At 37.8% G+C, this 21,652-nt stretch overlaps 2 protein-coding genes across 10 annotated transcripts in view; one reads left to right on the top strand and one right to left on the bottom strand.

The window, feature by feature from the left end:
- The window catches only part of LARGE2 (LARGE xylosyl- and glucuronyltransferase 2), a 46,127-nt gene extending 37,477 nt beyond the window's left edge, over positions 1-8,650 (top strand). For all 5 annotated transcript variants that reach the window (XM_039358619.1, XM_039358600.1, XM_039358633.1 and 2 more), the window contains 4 exons: positions 2,050-2,328; positions 2,684-2,830; positions 4,322-4,517; positions 4,622-8,650. In XM_039358619.1, the coding sequence (XP_039214553.1) occupies positions 2,050-2,328; positions 2,684-2,830; positions 4,322-4,517; positions 4,622-4,819 (820 nt within the window). In that variant the 3' untranslated portion in view covers positions 4,820-8,650. The remainder of the gene's footprint in view (positions 1-2,049; positions 2,329-2,683; positions 2,831-4,321; positions 4,518-4,621) is intronic.
- Positions 8,651-10,697: 2,047 nt separating this feature from the next.
- Positions 10,698-21,652, bottom strand: part of PHF21A (PHD finger protein 21A) — a 158,091-nt gene continuing 147,136 nt past the window's right edge. For all 5 annotated transcript variants that reach the window (XM_039358577.1, XM_039358560.1, XM_039358569.1 and 2 more), the window contains 3 exons: positions 20,303-20,378; positions 19,368-19,471; positions 10,698-17,155 (listed from right to left, as the gene is read on the bottom strand). In XM_039358577.1, the coding sequence (XP_039214511.1) occupies positions 16,901-17,155; positions 19,368-19,471; positions 20,303-20,378 (435 nt within the window). In that variant the 3' untranslated portion in view covers positions 10,698-16,900. The remainder of the gene's footprint in view (positions 17,156-19,367; positions 19,472-20,302; positions 20,379-21,652) is intronic.

Here is a 21,652-nt window from a genome sequence, read left to right as displayed (position 1 = left end):
ATCGGCCATTTTGTATTTCCATCATAAGGGAAGGCAAGATGCTAAATGATTTTGCCTGCAATATTTCCAAGGTTCCTTTTTACTTTTGCATGTCCCATTGTCAAAGGACACCAGATCATCTATAGCAGTGGTTCTTAACCTGGGCGATATTGCCCCCCAGGGGGCGATTTCATTTTTCAGGGGGGCAATGGAACGAAAAGGGGTGACGCGGGGGCGAAGGAACAAAAAGGGGGCGATATGGGGGCGATGGAGCGAGACGTTTTGGGGACACTTTTGAGACTTTTTCATACAGTGAATCGCTGTATATCTGTCGTACAAAAACATCAGATCGCTCGCTATTAGTGGATTGAATTGTGTTTTCAAATGTTCCTCCAGCTAGCTTCAGTACAGAACACTGTACATATGTGAATACGCATCGCTTATCTTCATGCGCTTTGCGCAGCAGCCTCTACCCATACAGTAGTGCGCCATTGGCCAGAATGAGCAGTGATGGGGGGGGAGCGCTTTGGATTTCATGTTCCAGTTTGTGTCTTTTTAATCCTTTTTAGAGTGTGCGTGACTATATATACTTTCCTCGAATCTTAATTTAGTTTCAGAGTTTTCGTCTTGAAATTCTTAGCTCCTGCATTGCAGTTTGTTCTTATGCCTTTTTATATTTCTTTTTGTGTCTTAAATTTCACTTGTAATTCAATCATTAAATGTTACTGTTTTTCTTTTCAGACATTTCACTTTCTTGCAATTGAATTTTGTTTTCAGTGGTCATTACATTTAAGTGTCTTGAATAAATAAGATAATAATAAAATACATGTATCACGAAGTTTGGGAATAAAGTGACAGGTGGCACCAACATTTTTCACACAGTTGAGATATGGGAAAAAGACTGGAAATAAATTATTTGCATCGATATGTCCTGATGACAATTTTAAAGAAAACAAAAGAAGTGTTTGCATAAATTGAAGAATTATTTCCTATGTTGTGATTGAGAGGTTATGTTAGGGGAGGAGGGCGATGACAACTTCCGCATTGGCTCAAGGGGACGATTCTTTCAAAAAGGTTAAGAACCACTGATCTACAGTATGAGAGTTTAGGGGTAACTATTCTACAACCAGCCACAGGTCAGCTGTTCAGTCTGCATATTTCCCCTGCCCCACAAGCCTAGTTAAGGAGTGCCACATTGGTTCCCAAGATCAACCAGTTTGGTATTAGGAAAGCATGGTAGGATCTCAGTGGTTAGGAGAGGAATTAATTTTCCCCATTCCTGAATCCTGAACTGAGTAGAGGGCCTGCACCTTATCATATTTTTGCTTCACCTATTTGATGCTTCTTTTAACTCCCTTCCTCTGTATTAGATGTGCTCTTCTTGAATTGAGGCATCCTTAAAATGTTTTGTTAGGAAATGCTGAGATTGTAGCTTTGCCTTCTTAACTTGACCCAAAATTGTAAAGTAATCTGTTTTCTAGACAGAGTCAATTATGGAAGGAAATTATTAGATCCAATTAACAAAAGGTCTGCATGAGTTTAGAGGTGCAAATTGGATGGAGAACATGTTTAAAGAGCATGTTTTAATACTGAAATGGAGGCTGCACAAAATCAATTCTCTCCAGACAGATTGTATAAATTTGTGTACGTGTCAAAATCAAAGATCAAATATTAATATTAAAACAAGGACAATTTATTAATAGTATTTGGTCTTAGAATATAGTGCTGATTCCGCTTTTTTGGAATATCACAGAAAATCTCATTGTCTGAACGCAAGTCCTCGTTCTTGTCATAATATGATCATTCCTGAAATACCTATTTCTAAGATTCCTGTTATTTTTATACTTGAATGTAGACAAGAGCTGGTATGGTGTTGGCAAAACAGTAGAAATGGAAGAAAACAAAACTTTAAAAATGGAGCGAAGGAACATCACCAAAATTACATTTGGGAACTAATGAGCATTTAAATTGTATTTTAGAAGGGTTTGGGGTCTGGAATGTCTGAGCTCTATAGCTTTTTGTTGACTAATGATAATATGTGATGCTCTCAATTTTTGTTATTGATTGCAGGTTGCAGATGCTGGAGGCGATATGTAAACATTGGACAGGTCCCATTAGCCTGGCTTTGTACATGTCTGATGCAGAGGCCCAGCAGTTTCTACGCTATGCTCAGGCATCAGAGGTGCTGAGTAACCGTCAGAATGTTGCCTATCACATTGTATACAAGGAAGGGCAGTTTTACCCAGTCAACTTTTTGCGCAACATAGCCCTGAAAAATGCACAGACCTCCCACGTTTTTCTGATGGACATTGATTTCCTGCCTATGTATGGCCTCTATGATTATCTCAGGTATGTCTTCTTGAGGTCCAAAGTGGATCAAGGCAGCAATATAGTTTTCAACTGAGTCTCCCAAAGATCTAAGAATTTGTGAAATGCCCAGTCTTTTCTTCAGTGTCCCTCCACATAGGTCTTAGTTCTCCCCTTTAGCTGGTGTCAAGTTCCTTCATTGTGAGGAAACTGTTGCCTTCTTCATTTCTCTTTCCACTGATGTTGCAGTTGTCTCTGTTGGCCATACTGACCCAGGAGGAGTCCATAAGCCTATATTATTTTTATTCTAATGTATTCCTTAGGTTAAGAAATATGTCAGTCCTAATACCCCCAAAGTGTTGAAATCTCAAAATGTTCTGCTGGCATTTGTCTCCAGGTCCTCCATCATGCAGCTGGAGCTGCCCCCAAAGAAGGTAGCCCTCATAGTGCCTGCGTTTGAGACTCTGCATTACCGTCTCAACTTTCCCAAATCAAAAGCGGAGCTTCTCACCATGCTGGACATGGGCTCCCTCTATACTTTCAGGTAAGTGCTGATCAGAAAAGATCCATTTTCAAGAACCAAAGTTTGCTGGACCATCTAAAGGGCATAACCAGCTTCACAATTCTCTCTAGTAACTTATGCACCAAGATTTAGCTGAACGTCAATGGAGAGTCTCAGTCATCCAGATCATGGTTCCAAAGATGCTTTTACATGAGGCAACTGGACTTTCTTTGTTTTTCTTTGAAGATGTTTCGCTTCTCATCCAAGAAGCTTCTTCAGGTGGGAAGCACAATGTCTTCAAAGAAAAACAAGAAAGTCCAGTTGCCTCGTTAAAAAGCATCTTTGGGACAAGATTTAACTGGTTATTTGAAACTGATAGATGAATTCAATACTGGTTATACATATATTTCCTCTTCTCCTAGGTCTACTTATGTTCAACTCTCCCATTTTTTTGGCACCATTTCCATTCAGATATATATTTTTTTAATTTCTCATGACTGTTTCTTGCTTTGCGTTTCTCAGAGCATTTATAACCATTTCTGTTCTTTATTTTGCACCATTTTCTCTTCCCAATTTCTGTCCCTTCCCTCCCCCGCCAAATCTCTTACTGCTCTGCTTCCATTGCCTTTCTTTCTTTATAGTGAAATAAATCGGCTAATAGCTTGGTTTCCATTGGTACTCTAGAATATGTTAATTTGTTTGGGTCTCCCATCTCCCTCCCATATTACTCCCATTTCTTTCTGGGCATAACAAAAATGGCTGGTTTCGTTTGTAACATCTGTGGCTATAAGAAAGGCTGCTTCTCCCACACAATCCAAATCATTCTAAATGATCAGGTGATTAGCATCTTTGCTCCAAGTCCCATTATCATCTGACGTTTGCTTGGAAAACATTTCCATCTTTACTCTCAAATCGTTGTGAAACCCCAGAAGAAATCAGAATTCTCCTGCTGAAATTCAGTGGGAAATGTCTGAGCTTCAGCAGCACAATGCCAATTTGTTTGGTTTGGGGGTAGTAGGTTGAACTAGGAATTAAGAAGCAATTAACAAGCATATTGATTTAGATCCAGCACATGCATACATAAGAAACCACACCATTCGAACAACCAATCAACAAGAGAACCAATCAGTTGCTTAGAATTTAAATAAAGCTCCAAATGAACAACCAGTCACACGACTAATTGACCACACTGGCACACAAAACATACATAAGCTAAAGAGGAATAGGACAAGAAAATTCTGCTGGGAACGTTACCTAGTCTGATAATGAAACATTCAGAAACTAAATTGAAATAAACTTGGAGAGCAAACCACTGCCAAAATCTAAAACCCGAGCTACAAGTATTTCCTATTATTTCAAATGAACATAATATCTTGTGACAATCTAAGAAGTGTGACTTTTGATAGAAGTAATAAGGAAGTCTGGTTAATCTGAGCTTGTTTTTCGGTTTCTAAGTTTTTAGTATAGGAACCAGATGCAGATCGAAGTATTTTCATTTAGTGTTTCACCAGTGATGTATATTTTTGTGTACAGGTATCATGTGTGGCCCCAGGGCCATGCTCCAACAGATTATGCCAAATGGCGGACAGCCACAGTGCCGTATCGAGTGGAATGGCAACCACAGTTTGAGCCTTACGTTGTAGTAAGGCGTGATTGTCCCCTCTATGACCAGCGGTTTGTAGGCTTTGGGTGGAACAAGGTGTCTCACATCATGGAGCTTGATGCTCAGGTGAGTAGGTGGTTTTGGAACGACCCACTGTTTGTCCTTTTTGTTGAGGAAGACCAGGGTTGAAGGGAATGGCTTCCGGTCAGCCACTTCCTGCTTTTTCACAGGAGTATGAGCTGCTTGTCCTGCCCAACGCCTTCATGATCCATATGCCTCACGCTCCTAGTTTTGACATCTCCAAATTCCGCCAGAGTGCTAGCTATCGGAACTGCCTCCAGATCTTGAGGGAAGAATTCCATCAGGACCTGTCCCGCAAGTATGGTGCAGCAGCACTAAAATACCTCACTGCGGAGAGAAGTTTATGAATGGCAACCAGAATACCAAAGGACCGTGCGACCTGCAAATCGATGAGGCTCAGACTTCTTGGAGAGACTCACATCAGAAGCCCACATCCTTCTAGCTATGGTGACCTAATGGTACGGCCATGCCTAGATTGTGAATGGAATTTTAGCCACGGCTGTTGTTCAGGGCTATATTTTGTGGCAAATTCTATTCTCAGATTAACTAGGCAAATTACATTTCTATGCATCTGCCTCTTTTTACAGATTGTTCCCAGATTAAGAAGAAGTCAGAGAAAAAGAGGCTTAAGTGCTTTCCCTTTCTCATGTGCACTGTTTTAATATAGTGCTTGTGTTCACCTACATTCAACAATGGAAAGGAACATTTTTGTTCATAATTGTAGCATTTCTCCTTTTCCTGTCTATCAAATAGCAAGGGCTGCCATTACTGTTTTCTACAGTGTCTTCTCTTTGCCATTGTTCTCTAGCCTTTGTTCTTAATGTATTTTGTAAGAGAAGAGGTCCTAATGGTTCCAATCATAAAGCTGAAAGGGGCTGTCTTGTTCAGTGCAGGAGTCCAATTAAACAGATGATTATTTAGTCTTCGGTTGAAGGGAGTCCACCAGACTTCTGAGTATTATAATTGGTTTGGACTGTTAAGTGACCTTCAGAAGCAATCTACTTCTAAAACTTGTTGCTGGGTAACACAAGTTAGGGGGGTGCTGTTCTGCTCTTTAATTTTCCTTTTTCTTTTTTATACATATCAATTGGCCACTATGGAAACTGAATGGGGAAACTAGATAAACATCTGGTGATGTTACCTAGTTTGGATAATAAAACATCTGTAAGAAAACAGTCAGGCTCAGAGAGCACCAAGAGCCCCTCAGATAAACCTCTGGTTTGATCTTATTTCTAGCCTCATCCCCTTTCTCCTTGTTTTGGCAATTCCCTGAAAATCAAATTTGAAGCAAGACAATTCATTTAATGTTGATGTTGATCTTTTTCTCTTCCTACTTTTCTCTGAATATTTCTTAGCATTTGCAAGAGAAACTATTCTGTGTTTCTTAGTTATCTGTTTAATTATGGCCATATTGATTGAAGAGCTTTTTGTGCTTAATCATATTCTAAAACAAGAACCATATGTCATGTGGGGGGAAAGGATTAAATGAAAAGAAATTCACACTACATATTTTGCTGAGAATATATGGCATAAAGGCCCATCTACAGTGATGCTTAAAAAATTGTGAACTCTTTTGAATTTTCAATAGTTCTGTGTAAAAATGACCTTAAGATGTTATTTGTTCTCCACCCAAGTCCTAAAACAAGACAGAACCAATTGAATGAATCAAAATATAATACAGATTTATTGACTTATTGGGGAAAGTGATCCAAAGCCACATATTTAAATGAGTACAAATCTTTGCTTTCAGTAACTATCATGTCCACCATCCAAACCTGGGTAGCAATAACTGCAGCTAAACATTTTCAATAACTATTGATCTGTGCTATACACTGTGCTGGTGGACGTTTAGCCCATTCCTCCTCAAGGAATAGGTTTAATTTAGGGTTATTGGCAGGTTCCTTGAATGAGTTACCTATTTTGGATCTTCCACAACATCAGAAGTTCTTAGCCCTTCCAAACCATTTCTTCTGCTTTAATCACGTTTTTGGTTGTACACTTCCTATGTCTTGAGTCATCATCTTGCTGCATGATTCATATTCTCTTGAGCTTCAGTTCATGGACAGATACCCTGACATTTTTCTGTAGAATTGGGTGGTATAGTTCAGAATTTATAGTTCAATCAATGATGGCAAGTCATCCTGGTCTAGAGGCAGTAAAGCAGGCCCAAATCATGATACCAGTACTGTGTTTCAGAGATGGGTTAAAATCCTTACTGAAATGCAGCATTTGCCTTTTGCCAAACACTTTTCATTCAAGCCAAAAACGTTTCTATTTTGGTCTCATCAATCCACACATTCTTTCAATAGCCTTTGAATTTATCCATGTGGTCTTTCACAAACTGTAGAGAAGCAGCAATGGGTTTTGTTTTTTTGGAGAGTAGCGCCTTTCTTCTTGCAATATTGCCATAACATAAACTGCTATCCAGTGTTCTGTCATGCTATTCATCAGTGCAAGAGAGGCCTGTGGTTCCTTAGATGTTTCCTCTTTGAGACTTCCTGGAATATTTCACACCTTGTTCTTTGGATGATGCTTGGCCAACAACTCCTGGCTGGCGAGCGTAACAATAGTGTTGAATTGCCTCCATTTGTATATGATCTGCACGATAGTGGACTGGTGGAGTACAAACTTTTTGGAAATAGTTGTGTGATCTTTTCCAGCCTGGTGAGCATCAACTACTGTTTTTTGAAGGTCTTTAGAAATCTTTGAGCCCTGACACACATCTACAACCCTGTGCTGTGAAGATCATAGAATTGTTTTTTAAATAAGGCAGAATTTCCCATGCTCACACCTGATTGTCATCACATTGATTTAACCACCCGACTCTGTCTCTTCAAATGAACTGACCATCCTAGAGTTTCATATACTTTTGCCACACACAAATGTGTAGATTTGGATCATTTTTCTCAATCTATGAATGAACAAATATGTTTTTGATTCATTTCTTTGTGTTCTTCTTTAGTTTTAGGATGTGCGTAGGATGACCTAGAACACATTTTCGATCCTGCTTATGCAGAAATACTCAAAATTCAAGATTTCACAAACTTTTAAGCACCGCCGTAATACTGAGTTCTTGAATTAGGCTTCGCCAAGCAGATGGTCTCAAAGAATTTAATAAGACATTTTTGAAGTAAAGTATTCTTTCTGTTGTCTCTTTTTATTGTTCCACCCTCTAAAAGTGGTAGTCATGCTGTTATGCCCCACAGAAGCTGTTTGACTTCTGCACTCATGAAATCACCTTAGTGCAGCTATAATTTGGATATGCTCAGCACTGCCAAGCAAACTTTTTCTTCTCCATGGAGGCAGGTGAAATTCATCCAAGGCCTTTCATATTTCCCATCCCTAAATTACAAGAGTTCCTTGCTCCAGGGATGGAGCTACCGTTTCAATTTGTAGGCAGCAGAATCTTTGAAGCCTTGGAAGTCTTCTGCACACTGCCATCTGTATAGCTGCCTAGGCAATGACTGTCAAATATCTGTTCTTTGAATGGAAAAACCTAGAGTTCCAAGTTAAAGATGGTAATCATTTGGCTTTCAGTGCTTCAGATGTTATTAAAAAGAAGGTGATTTGGGACATGTTTCAGCACAAAAGCATCTTCTGCTCATTAAAGCAGCATTGTCCTCATGATCATGTAGCTGCAGAAGTCTCCTGGAAATAGAAGTAGCTATTTTATTGAGTCACAGGCAGTTTTTATATTTGTACTGCTGTGTATTCTGAAGCACATCTCCTGAATCTGATCGAAAGATTGCACAACCCTTATAATAATGTGCTTTTAATTAATGCTGTACTGGATTGTGTGTTGGGAGCAGCTTCTACCCAGCACTTGTTCATAGTTATGAAACACTGGATCACAAGGAGTTGATTCTTCAGTTACTATTTATATAATTTAAACTGATTTCTCACTAAATGTAAATTGTGTATCTTGAATTTTCTAACAGTTCCTTTTTATCTTTGTGTTCTGGAGAATCTCCAGTACTTTCTGCTGCTAGACTGTTTCTTCTGATTTTTCTGGTATTAAACTGGAATGTAAAAGTGATGGGACTAAAGTGTTCCATCCTAATTTAAAATGGACTCATATAAATATTGGATCTAGTCCAAGTTGAAAATATAGAGAACTGGTCATATTTCTTGCCCTTTTTTTAAAAAAAAATAAAAGTTTTTAAAAATTACTTTTCAAACCTTTGATTGAAATTGTGTGGTTATTTATTGCTAAAGAACCCTAAACTAAATGATGACTGAAACAACAAATAGTAAATTTATTCCCATTTTTTCTTGAGGGAAAATCTGGTAGTTTTTGCTGCACAAAGAGCTCTGGGTGTTAAGTTATCCTTGTTCAGTTTTCCTACTTCATTAATGCATTAGTGCTAAATTTAAGGCAAGACAAAAATATAAAGTACTAAATTATAATTGGGAAACTGGTGATCCTTCATTTGCCCCCATTACACTGCTGGCCAGGGATGATGGTAAGTAGAAGTCTATCAATCATCTGTGACATCATAAATTGCCTGTCCTTGAACTTGTGAGAGCAGCTGGAAGGATAAAAGCACAAGTTAGGAAGGCATGGAAAATTCTGCCCCCAAGATGCTGTTATTCCCAGAACTTCGCTTCAAACTACAGGCAATAATAACAACCTGGTTCATATCAGTCCACTGGCCACTCTTTTCAAAATGACAGGTACTTGTAATGTGCTGTGTGTATATGCAACATGGGAAGCTGAGCCACCAAATGTTTAGCCTTCGTATATTTTTTTTCCCCAAAAGCCATTTTAGTTCGCTGTAATTGAGATAAAACAAAAACAAAACAAACACTCTCAAATGCAACACTGTTTTGACAAGGAGATAGAGATGCAGAAAACCAAGCTTTTATTCACGCTGTCCTTCGAAGTTGTTCTTCACTCATTCTGCTGAAGGGCTATGATTTTTTTTTTCAAATGTTGTTAACAACTTAGAAAGGAAAATACAAATTATATAATAATTTTAGCACAGCAGGCAAAAATCTAAGATTTGTGAACAAGAAAATATGACTGGGGGGGGGAATTCTCCAATTAGCTAGTTGGGAAGATAAAAATAAACACAGCAGACACAGTATTATAACTAAATCAGTTTTTTCACACATACCTTAGTTATAAGGATGTAGTAAAGGAAAATGGGATTTGGAAAGAGGAACTAAGTTGAGAAGAGAGCCAAAAATATTGCAGTTAGAACACAACATTAAAGCTTACAGGGATTAGGTTCCCTAACAAAAGGGAATTCAGGAAGGGATAGAGGGAAATCTCTATGTCAGATTTAAAAAAACAGAAAACCAGCTTCAGTGTTAGTAAATGAGTTGTGCTTATGTGCAGGCTAAAAATCTACTGGGCAAATTTCTCCAACTCTCAAGATAAATAGCCCTCCATTTACTTAGCTTCTAAAACTCAACTGATTATCTATCATGAAAATATAAAAACTGGACCTGTGCAGTTTAAACATGATTTGAAAGAAACACTTTGAACCTCACAATAGCGTAAGACAGCGGTTCTCCGTCGCCAGACCTCCCAGCTCACAACTGCACATTCGGGGGGTCACCAGCTAACCGGCGCAGAAGATCAGTGCCGCGGTGGCCTCCCAGCCATCCACTTCTTTGGCTGGAGCAATTGCCAGGGCTTGTATGGTCGCCGGCGGCGGGGAGCGCATCAGCGGCCATTGGGGACGCCAGCGGTTCTGTGCCACGGAGGCTTGAGGTGCGGGACACAGAGCAGCGCAGTGCTGTGGGAGATGGCAGGACGGGGGAGGGGTTACCTGCATCCTGCCAGCTGAACTCTGGAAGCCTGCCTGAATGAAGAATTTTAGGGGGAGTTGAAAGCGAGACAGGTTCCTAAGACCATCAGAAATACGTGTTTTCCGATGGTCTTAGGCGACCCCTGTGAAAGGGTCATTTGACCACCAAAGAGGTCGTGACCCACAGGTTGAGAACCGCTGGTGTAATACCTCTTTGCCATTCATTAAAGCAACTTTGTTTTGTTCCATTGCAAGCTTAAAATTAAGGTGCCACTGCTTTAAGAATCACATTAACTGTAATGAATCAACTCCTTAAATAGCTGCATTTTTTTCAGGCTCAATGGAAGTGCCCATTAAAAAAATCATGTTCACTTTGACAAGCCATCTTTAAAAGCTGTTTTTCTTAATTCATGACCTGTTAGCAGGGATATAAACTCTCATCTTCCATGACAAACAAAACTTGAGACAATAGATTTTATTGTTTTATTTAGTAAAATGTTAAATAAATACAAATTGATCATTTAGTCTGTACCCTCTTTTTCTTCCCAGTTTAATAGACTGAAAACTAGACACGACGTTACCAAACCCACAAGGGAGTGGAAGGCTACAGAAAGAAGGCAGCAAAGAGACTGAAAAATCATTATGAGCACCAGGCTATTTCTTTTTTATCTTAAATCTCCCTCAAAAAAGTCAAAAGCAAAACCCTTAGCTAAACCAAGTCATGTATCTGTATACCATTCACAGGGTGACCATCTGTGAAACTGAGGTTGCACCCAATTCATGTAAATAAAGTCTTACAAACGATATAAGAACTGGGTTGCAGAGGCAGTACAAGTGTAGTTGAGTTTAGTTGGAACATACATTGGAGAAGGTAAGGTATGGAGTGGCCAACTGCTGGCTGCATGAGGCTCTGTGTTCCTGCATGTGATTCCAAAGTTGGATATGCAGGGCTGGAGACTTACTGCTGGAAAAGCAAAAATGGAGTTTTCCGTGAGGTCAGCCACTTTTTTTATCACAAACCAATTACTGTAAGGAGTCCTGTTCCAATTATCAGAAAATTGTGTTATAAGCAATTGAATCAGGTCTTAAAATAAAGATACACAGGTGATTCATAAGGAAGTCAGCAGGAATATCTTTAACTGCAAAACTGAATAAATTACAAAATAAAAGATACAAATTAGTGTAACATTAAATACATAATGTGTACTTGACAAGGAAGCCTAAATAAATTAGCATTTAACTCCTTTTTTTTAACTAAACCAAGTGTTTCCTAGTTAAGATACCGAAATTTCAGCCCTGTCTTAATTCCTATTGGAATTAATCAATGCCTAATATTCATAATACAAATTAGCGCTAATGAGATTTTTCCTTGGTGTTTTAAGGCAGGGATCCCCAATCCCTGGTCCATGGACTGATACTGGACTGCAGCATGCCATCTGCGGGATGCAGGGAGCACATAAAACCACGCCCACTTGAGTCCGCGGAAAAACCTCTCTCCACATAACTGGTCCCTGGTGCCCAAAAGGTTTTAAGGGATACAATCATGAAGGGGGTACCTTATTCTCCAATACCTACCTTTATTCCACAACAAGAGTAGAACAGTTAACAGAAAAGTTTGGTATACTCCTTACTGAAGTATAAGATTCTCAGAACAAGACCCTTCACAGTGATCCAACTATCATGTTCCTGACATCAAGGCTGATATGTAAGTATAGAGCTTACAAAGTACAAAAATCACCGAGATATTGGAGAAGAAGGAAAATAAAGATAAGAACTCATCAAGCATTTCCAAAGAGCACTCTTTCTATATCTAAATAACGTAGATAGCAGATGTAACACCCCAAACATTGCTTTTATTGCCTTCAATATGTAGAGGGAAATTTGCAAAGGAAAGACTCCTTTGTGATATTAAATCGGGGTTCTAAATTATATGGAAAGCCTTTATGGGTAGAGGAGCATCTCAGCAATCTTCTACACATAAAGAATGGTGAAAAGGATTACAGAAGAGAGATACACTGCTTCCTTCCAAGTGTTTAATGTTTTGTGAATATTTGAAGACAGTTGTTTATAATTCTAGTGGAATAGCATTGGCTCCTTGGCAGGGTTCATACTTCACGCTAAACCAAATCTTGCTGAGTAAATCATAATGTCCTATTCGTATACAGTAAGCCAAAGCCACATTATGGCTTATGTGTGATGTGTAACTCCAAACATTCATTTTAAAGATCTTGTACTTTACAAAGGAGACTTTAGATAAACTGAGGTAGAATAAGGGTTGGAGACAGGGAGATATTTAATGCTAAATACTTATTTCAGTAACAGTGATTTTTAAAAATGGAAGAGCTGTGTAGAGCTACCCTAAATATGGAAAGGCATCTACATAAGACAACAGCCAGTTATTATCCATTCTTAGAGATGCAATACATTTATCAATATTTGAAGAACATTACAGAACCTTAAGGTCTCTCATGATCACCTGTTAATGGGAAGACACATTGGGAAAGAACTAGGCCACTCTGCTTTTGTGTTCAACTATATCACATTGGTAGAGCCCAGGAATTAGTGTAACTTCATAACTTATGTACAAAACTACATAAATCAGTTGGAGGAAGGAATCAACCCCCCTTTTTATGAGGCATTTGTGTTTTTTCTGAATCAAATTCACTAGTGGGACCTTCTTGCTTTCACTTATTGTCAGAGCTGAGCTTTTTTTTGGGGGGGGGAGGAAATAAACAACTATAATGAGGAACAAAATTTGTAATTCTAGGATTCGTAGCAGAGAGTCATACATTAACTATACACTGTAATTCTGAATTGATCAGAGCACCTGTCTTAAGTAGGAACATTAAAAAAAAAGAAAAGATTGTAGAATGACTAAGAATGCTTTGCTATGTGTTCACATTTTAAAGGAAATCAATGGATTAAATAGGATCAAAATCTTAAAATAAAGGGGAATCACGATGTTAAGCAATGGGGAAGCATGCTGCTGGCCTACAGCTGCATCACAAACCTGCGTTTGCACAATTATTTGATACAATTTTCCAATAGATTAACTGCATCAAGTCCCACAATGGACCAGCCCATCTAATCAATTCTTTCATTTTTTTACAATATAAATCAAAAGATTTTTTTAACTCCAAACTACTTCCTCACATGTTCACAGTGAATTCCATGATATACAGCACCACACATTTATAAGAAAATGTATTGTGATATATTGATACAGCTGACAAGATATAAACAGCCAATGTGGCACTGAGCAGAGGCTGTAGAAAATTGAGGAGGAGGAGAAAAGCAAGACTAATTGCAAGCCACTAGCATAAGCATGGTTTCTCTTTTCTAATGATGTTTCTGAATATTTCTCTGACGTAGTGCTGACATGAAGTGTTATCAGAAACACTGAACTTGGTAATTCTAGCTAATAAAATAATTTACAATGACAATCTTATCTAACAAGAAATGTTTTTTCTGTGATTCCCTTTTATTTTGAGAGCAATCCCTTGCATTGAAGAAAATCTAACATCCATTACATCATTGCACATTTTTTTGTTCAATAAAACAAATATTTATCCATTCTGTAAATATGGAAGAATCCTCCTATAAAGTCCAAATTTTATTTTATATTTTGTGCTGTATTTTCAAAACTCAAATCTATGAACAACATTTTGTTTCTGGATACTGGGAATTCAGAATAGCCTGCTAATGATTGTTTTCCTCTCTTTCCCTTCATCTTAACTGGTTACAATGCTAGGCCAGGAGATGCAAAGAAAAGTATGCATGTATACAATTGCAGAATGATAAACTGACAACAGCCTTATTCATAATATCAAATAGTGCTGGATGACAATCCTACTAGTCAGAAGACAAAAGATTTACATCCAAAACAAATTTCCAATACATGGGAGACTTGCCTCAAGAAATCATATCCTTCATATAATATGAAACTAGAACCCAACACTTTTTTATGCTTCTTTATAAACAAGTTACCCTTCCTTTCTGAGACAGACTCAAAACGTTGTTATTCACAATTTACAACATACAGAGAATAACTTCCCATGGGGTCACTGTTTCAGCCTTTAAGTCACATTTAGCAGGAAGAGTAGTTCTGCATTTATTCCACTTCTTTGTGAAGGACAGGAGGTGACCGTGGCCACTATACTCCAGTCAATTCGAAGTGAACTCATGATCCAGGGACCCAGCAAATGGGAATAAACTAATATTTGAGATCTTGTTCGCTATCATCAGCAGAGAAACTGGCCAATTTCACTCATTCCTTTTTCCCAAAAAGGTGTCTAAACCTAAAAGGGCTAAAAGCTTGTCAACTCATCATACATGTAATCTTGCTTGCTAAAACATCCCAGGCAGGCAACAATATCAAATGGTTTATTAAATGGTTGGCTTACTAAGACACAAAATTTACAAACTTGTGATTCTAGTAATATTTGCTCTGTGCATTCTTGTGATAATATTGTATACTCAGAGCAGCTGTCAATCTGATTGGCTGTCTTTCATTTATACCCATTAATGACATATAATCTTTGGAAATATGCTACCTTCACTACAAAATATCAAGAGTTGACAGTAAAGCCTGACATTTTCAAATGTAAAGCAAGTTCTGATTGACAGGATTTTTTTTATTTTTCACTAATTAACTTGAGAATGAACGATCACTTGCTGGGCTCTAAAAGCAAGAAGCCTAACTAAAAATGACTAAAGCTTCAGGGACAAGAATGGAAGCCACAAGAAAAACAGAACTGCTACAATAACTAGCAAACTTGAAATGAATGTACAAATAAAGTGCATAATGATGCATAGATCTTTAATGTAGAATAAGTGCACCTGTACCACTAATGATTAGCAGAAATAAGAGTTCTGCTAACATGTATCCAGATAATGTTTGGGCCCACATTGTCATGATTTAGTGACATGAGTTCTGCCACAAAAAAACATGTTGGGTGATTGCACTGATATATACAAAACTGGCTATTTCAGGCTTACAGATTTGATGTCCAGCATCAGCCTTTTGATCATTGCAGGATTAGTTTGACAATTATCTTAAAAAGTAAGATAAAGAAGTGTTATTCCCTCAGCTTAGGTGCTATATTGCAATAGAATAAAAATGATTAATGCTGTCAATGCTATTCTCTGTGTTTTTACAGAGAAAAAATCCCCTTAGTTTAAAAAATGGTTTCAGCTCAGATTCAGTTTTAATTATGAAGGCTATTTCAATGGCATGACAATATCAAGATATCCACCCCAAGGCATTTTCAAACTGAAACCACAGCATTATGGCAATACCAGAAATAAAATCTGTTTTTTTTTTCTTTTTAAAAAAAATCTAAGTACACAGAATTTACTCCAGTTCTGACACCTTTTTAATAGAAATCACTTGTTTAGGAAACAAATAGCACTTTTGTAATTTTTTACAATGTTTCTTACCTTGATCTTATTTTAAGTAACACTAGGAAGACCTCAATATCTTTTTTCTTTTTTTAATTTAAAAAAAGTTGTTTTTCCCCAGATACAAAGATTTGCCCTTGCATAAAAAACAGTGCCCAAAACGATGACACACGGACTCACAAAGACTCACTGTATCTCACTGACACTATTACTTCTAATCTATACCATGCAAGGTCCCATCTACCTTTTTATTGGACTGTCAGCCTGAAAAAAAAAAAAAAGAGTTTTTCTATTCCTTACATTTGTAACCCAAAGAGAAAGGAACGAAGGAAACAGGCATTTTACCTATTTGGGCAATATATTAGGGACATGTGTTGTGCTGTTTGGGATACTGTTTTTGCTGGACAAATGTACCAAAAAGAGAAAAAAAAATTCTTTTCACTCATGGCCTGCTTTATAAAAATGCAGGCTGATCATATTAGTCTCCTTCCCTACCTCAGTAAAAGCTTCCTTCTTAATGTAGCAACTAAATCAACAATGCATTTTATTTGCATCTGAATATATTTTCTGAATGCATTAAGAGAGAGAAAGTGGGTGGGTGGGGGGACAACCCAAAGCTGCCAGTCTAGTAATCTTCAGCCTTTTGGATACTTACTGAAAAATCCTTCCTGATCCTTTGTTGTGTTTTTCTGAAAAAAACAGTGGTAAATACTGCTTACTAGATAAAAGTTTTTATCCCCCTCCCCCATCCCCCTTTTAGGATACTAGGATTTGTTAATTCTTATTTTTGCATTTTTGGTTTAGTAGTATGGACAATTTAGAAACAGGAAAAGCCCGCGGGCTCTTTGGATTTGAAGTTCCCCTAGCTAAACAAAAACTGGCCTATAGATAAGATCTGAAACCTGCTGCTCCCTGCTCCCTACCCCCAAATAAAAATAAAAAAACAAACCTATAGTGGCTGTGGAGGCTGCTGCAGGCACACTCTGGTGTAAAATATAGAGAGTAAATATCTTATTTAACTTGGCATGGTGCTGGCTAAGAACCTCCAGCTGGCACTATTCATGTAACATGGTCCAAACTTTGCACGTACACACAGAATAAGAAGGATCAATTGGCAAACTTGGTGCCGCCCGGCACGAGCATCTTCATACTCTTTCTGGAACTAAAGAGTTTCTTGTATTTTCCAGAAGAAATCCACTTCCTTTTCTAGAGGGTCTGTTATGTTCTTCTGCTTTGCTGCCATCTCCTCAGGCTCCTTCTTATTGTGCTCTGTTATTTAGTCTCATTGCCCTTCTTACAGTTCACCATGCAGCTCTGGGAGGGGGAAGAGGCTGGGGCGGAGGTGGCCGCTGTCACGTTACTGGCGGAGTCCGTGCCATTGGAGATGGCTGCTGAACTGCCCTCAGAGTTTATGGATTTGGAAAGATTGATGCCTTGGATGAGGCGAATTAACTGTTTTACCTTCTCCAACGAACTGTGCATTTCCTTCTGTTTTGCCAGGATTGTGTTCTTCATTTCCATACATTTCTGAAGTGAATCAGAACATTAATCTTAGTGAGTACACTGCTAAAAAAAAGCCTGAACTAATACAAATAAAGAAGGCAAAATGTGAAAATGGTATGCAAAACAAACTGCATTTAGCTCAAATGGACTTGCATTTATAGAAATATCTTTTTTTAAAAAAGAAACATTTTTGCTTGCGTGTAGCTCTGTGTACATCTGATTTAAAGTTATATTTATGCTATACTGTAGATAACAATAGAAAGATACCATACTTAGTAATGTGAAATAATCAGTTGTGGATTCTCAGTTTTAAAAAGCAAGTTAAACACTGAAATATTCCCTTTGAATAGCTGAAATTTCTTTCTGTCTGTCTATGACATATTTCTGATTTACCGTATACACACCTTTATTCCACAGGAACAATCTGTGCAAGAAAATAAATTTCTATACAAAAGCTACAAAGATAGCATATGATGTATATTTCTATATTATGTCTAATCACTAGATGAACAGCAAGTCCATTATAACTATGATAGTTATCTGTTTTGGAGAGTAGAAGAGGTACAGTCTAAATTTGTGCAGCTAGTACAAGAATATTTTGCAGTGTATCTCTGATTTAGAACATAAACTGATTTACTTCTCACAAGTTTCATAGAAAGGGAAATAACAAAACTGATAATTTGAGCTGCTAGAAATGGCAACAAATACTTTATATATGTTTTTTTTTAAATAACTCATATAATCGTCCTTATGTATCATAGCCCTGGGCATCTCACAGAACACAAACAGTCTAGCTACAAACCATTGGAAGACTTGAAAGAGCGGGTATAGATTGTCATGAAGAAAATGTATGTGAATGCTAGGAATCAACGACGACTTTTTGGTACATAACTAATCAATCAATTTAACCAGAGTCTAATCAAGGTTCCTTGTATGTGAAACCAGTGTGTGTTCTTGAAATGGATTGGGCTTCAAGAGATGTTAAAATAAATAGAATGTGAAAAATTACCATCTTTGCACTTACAAAGTTCTTATTAGCTAAATAGATATCTTCCCTCTTCTCCAGGAACTCAAGGCAGCTTTTATTTATCTCCATAAAAACTCAGGCAGGTAGACTGGATGAGACCAAAGGACTGGCCAAAAATCATACTGGGATTTTCCATGATTAATTGCAAACAACGAGTTTATTAAAAATATAAAAAAGACTAGTAAAATTGGAATTTGTATTAATATGGCTATTTTTTTTAAAAAATGAAGATATATCCTTTTCATTTATACATTTAGAAATTAATTCAAATATGATACAATTTTAATATGGAGAAAGAGTGGAAATATTAAAATATCAATGCTCTTACTCAGTGCCAAGATCTAGATGGAAGGTTGCAAGTAAGACTAAGTGGCTGTGGGTTTTGTGTACTCTTAGATCTGGTAAGTTACTATCTTTAACTTTGGATGAGGTTATGCTGGGAGTACAGTACAAAGAATATGGAATAGGTACAAACTCAAGCTGTGCCCCAAAATGTCTTTATTGGTTTCAGCATAAGAAGCATTTTACAGAAAAGAAATAGTGGGCCAAGAGAAACGGTTAACATATCAAGATTTGCTGGTACAAAAACATGGAGAGCTTAAATGAAGTTAAGAGATCAATTTCCTGCAGAGGGATTTAGTGTGCAATGGTTTTCACATGTACAATTAAGAGACTTAATATAGATAAAAAGTAATTGAAATTGAAAAACATAAAAAAGAATTTGAAACTGAATTGTATACAAGTAACAAATATGTGATTGCTGAAATGTATAAACTTTGCTGAGATTGAAAGAAAAGAACAAATTAAAGAGTGCATGATAAATGCAAATGAGTTGTCAAGCACCCGAATTGCGATCTGGGTTGAAATCAGGGGTCCTTGGTGCTCTCTAAACTTGGTTGTTTTCTTGCAGATGTTTCATTACCCGAACTAGGTAACATCATCAGTGCTAGTAAGGAGTGTTGTTTGCTGTCAGTTTATATTCTGGTGGCTTGCCCTGCCAGTGTTGGTGGGGGTGGTCTTGGTGGTTCTTGGGTTTGGCTGTTTAGTGCTAGCTAAACAGTTCTTTGATTGGGTTATTGCTCAGAGAGCACAAGAACCCCTCATCTCCAGATTGATATGGGGTAAAAAAAATAAATTCTCTTTTCATGGTTCTTAGTGAAAAGAAAAAAGGTATAAACAAATGATTACCTGGCAATGGTTAATACTTACTGTTATAGAATTGCTGAGTTGTTTGACTTTCTGTTCTAATTGTTCCCTTTCCTGCTTTAAATCTGAACTCCATTTTAATAATTTCTGTTTTTCCTCTTCTTTTGCTGTAGAAAAGAGGTTATTAGTTGTACTATGTAGATATGCTCGCTCATCAATTTTTTTTACACTGGACCACCATTCAATGGCTATGATTGCGATGCTGCATTATTCCTGATGTTGCAGATGGATTCACTAGTGTTTACGAGCAAGTCCCGAAGTTACAAATATTGCAGCACCACGGCAGTTGTTCGCCCTTACAAGCGACTTGAGTGGCACTGCAACATTCACCCTATTTCCTCCCCCCCATTCCTTCCAACTCCTTCCCCCTCCCTTCCTGCCGTGCCAGACTCACTTACCTTACAAAAACCTCTCTGCCGCAGTTTCTTTCCCTTTGAATGAGAGGAGAGTCGGCGTGGAAGTGTTTTTTGCATCGAGAATGGAAGTTTCTGGAGTCTGTGATCTCGCGCAAGTGTTTGAAGTTGCGCCAAATCATGGACCTCAGAGACTTTCATTCTCTATGCAAAAGGTGCCTGTCTCCTGTTCTTGCCCCCAACTCCTTTCTGCCTGACAGCAAGCCTGAAGCCAGCTGAGTCCAGCATGGCAGGAAGGGAGGGGGAAGCATGTGGTATCTTAGAGGGTCGGGAAGATCTTGGGGGCCTGTTCCATCACTAGGCCCTCCATGGCCTTCCCCACCCTGAGATACCTCATGTTTACTTAATGAGCCGTATGCATTTTAACGAGCAATAGAGTGATGTCGCTAAAGGAACGAGATTCACTCTACGAGTTTTTGAGTTATGAGTGGAATGGGCAGGCTCCATTACACTCGTAACTCGAGGACTACCTGTAGAATAAACATTCTGATCATTTTTCCTCAAAAAATCAAGCCAAAGACTTACCTGTTTTGTACGCAATATATGAATGAACAATTGCTAAAGTCCCTGGCCATGGAATTGCTTCTTCTTTCTTCAGCATCTGAAAGAAAGGAGGGTGAACATTTGACTGACATATTCTACTTCTAGGGAAGATTCTTGATATAGCCCTTAAAATCCTTATCAATATGTACATTCATAGTTGTCTTCTTAGAATTGTTGTATAAACTTAAACAACTTTAACTTCTTATAAGATATATTGCTAGGCCCACTCCTGCATAAGAAGTTGGATTGTGATGGCAGGAAGTAGAGGGTTCACTAAAGAAAAGAAATGAGCAAGGGTATATCTAAGCACTAAAAGCACCTGGTTGCATGGTGGGTGTAAATTCTGCTAATGAATGCACAATTCACAAACCAAATAAAATAAATGTACTAAAATGATATATAATTGTGTTTTGAGGAAAATAGAGGGATGGAAGATATAGCCCTGCTGCTATGAAGTTGTTAAAGGAGCTTAGATTATTGCCACTCCAGAGGCCTCTAAATAAGGACACATATTTTAAATACTATGAATTATAAAACATTCATAAAATAACAAAACAGTAGCAGGCAGGCAGGAATTGTGTTATTAAACATTAACCCATAAGTGCCTATGATAGTGACAAGCCTGCTTTGCATGACTCAACAATAGCTCTGCCAAGGAAGACAGATTTTTCCCCCCAAAATAAGTAACCAAATGCAATTGGAGTATTGGTTAAATTTCTTAACAAAGCATTATTTAGGTGGAAAAAGACATCAAAATTCTCCCCAAGCGAGTAATCATTTAATTTACTGCATGCAAAAACACCTCCTCTACAAGCTTCTGAAAAGCTCTTAAAAGTATAAACAGTATGAAATACTCTTTTGTTTTATACTCCCACAAAGGAGGCCAGCTAAATCACAGCCTCAGCAATTTTATACATTCCTGTGAATCTACAAACCTTTCCTGCTGTGAATTATAAAAAAAACAGAACTGAAATGAAAAGGCAACATATCTTATCTTACATTTTCAGTAAAGAGGATGATGACTTTCTGACTCACAAACTGCTGTTGTAAGTCGCTCAAATACCAAATGCACTGGATTTTCAGAAAGAAAGTAACATTACAATACATAAAAATGGTTTTTTGTCATGGTGCTACATCTAATCGCTGTCATCGTGTGGATATTAATTTGGCAGTCACTCAGGGAAGGATGGCCCTTATTGCTGTGATACCAACTCTTGGAAAACTGTCTCCCTAGTCACAAAGCTTGCAATGATCTCACAGCAGTTTCATTTTTCCATTTAATACTTGTTTTTGTTTTTAAAAGCTATTATTATTTTGTTATTATGTACATAT

Source organism: Crotalus tigris, unplaced genomic scaffold (genome assembly GCF_016545835.1).
Source record: "Crotalus tigris isolate CLP2741 ecotype Arizona unplaced genomic scaffold, ASM1654583v1 scf7180000017576.4783729, whole genome shotgun sequence".
Lineage (NCBI taxonomy): Eukaryota > Metazoa > Chordata > Lepidosauria > Squamata > Viperidae > Crotalus > Crotalus tigris.
Note: the sequence above shows the minus strand (reverse complement) of the source record. Positions and strands in the feature narration are given on the sequence as shown.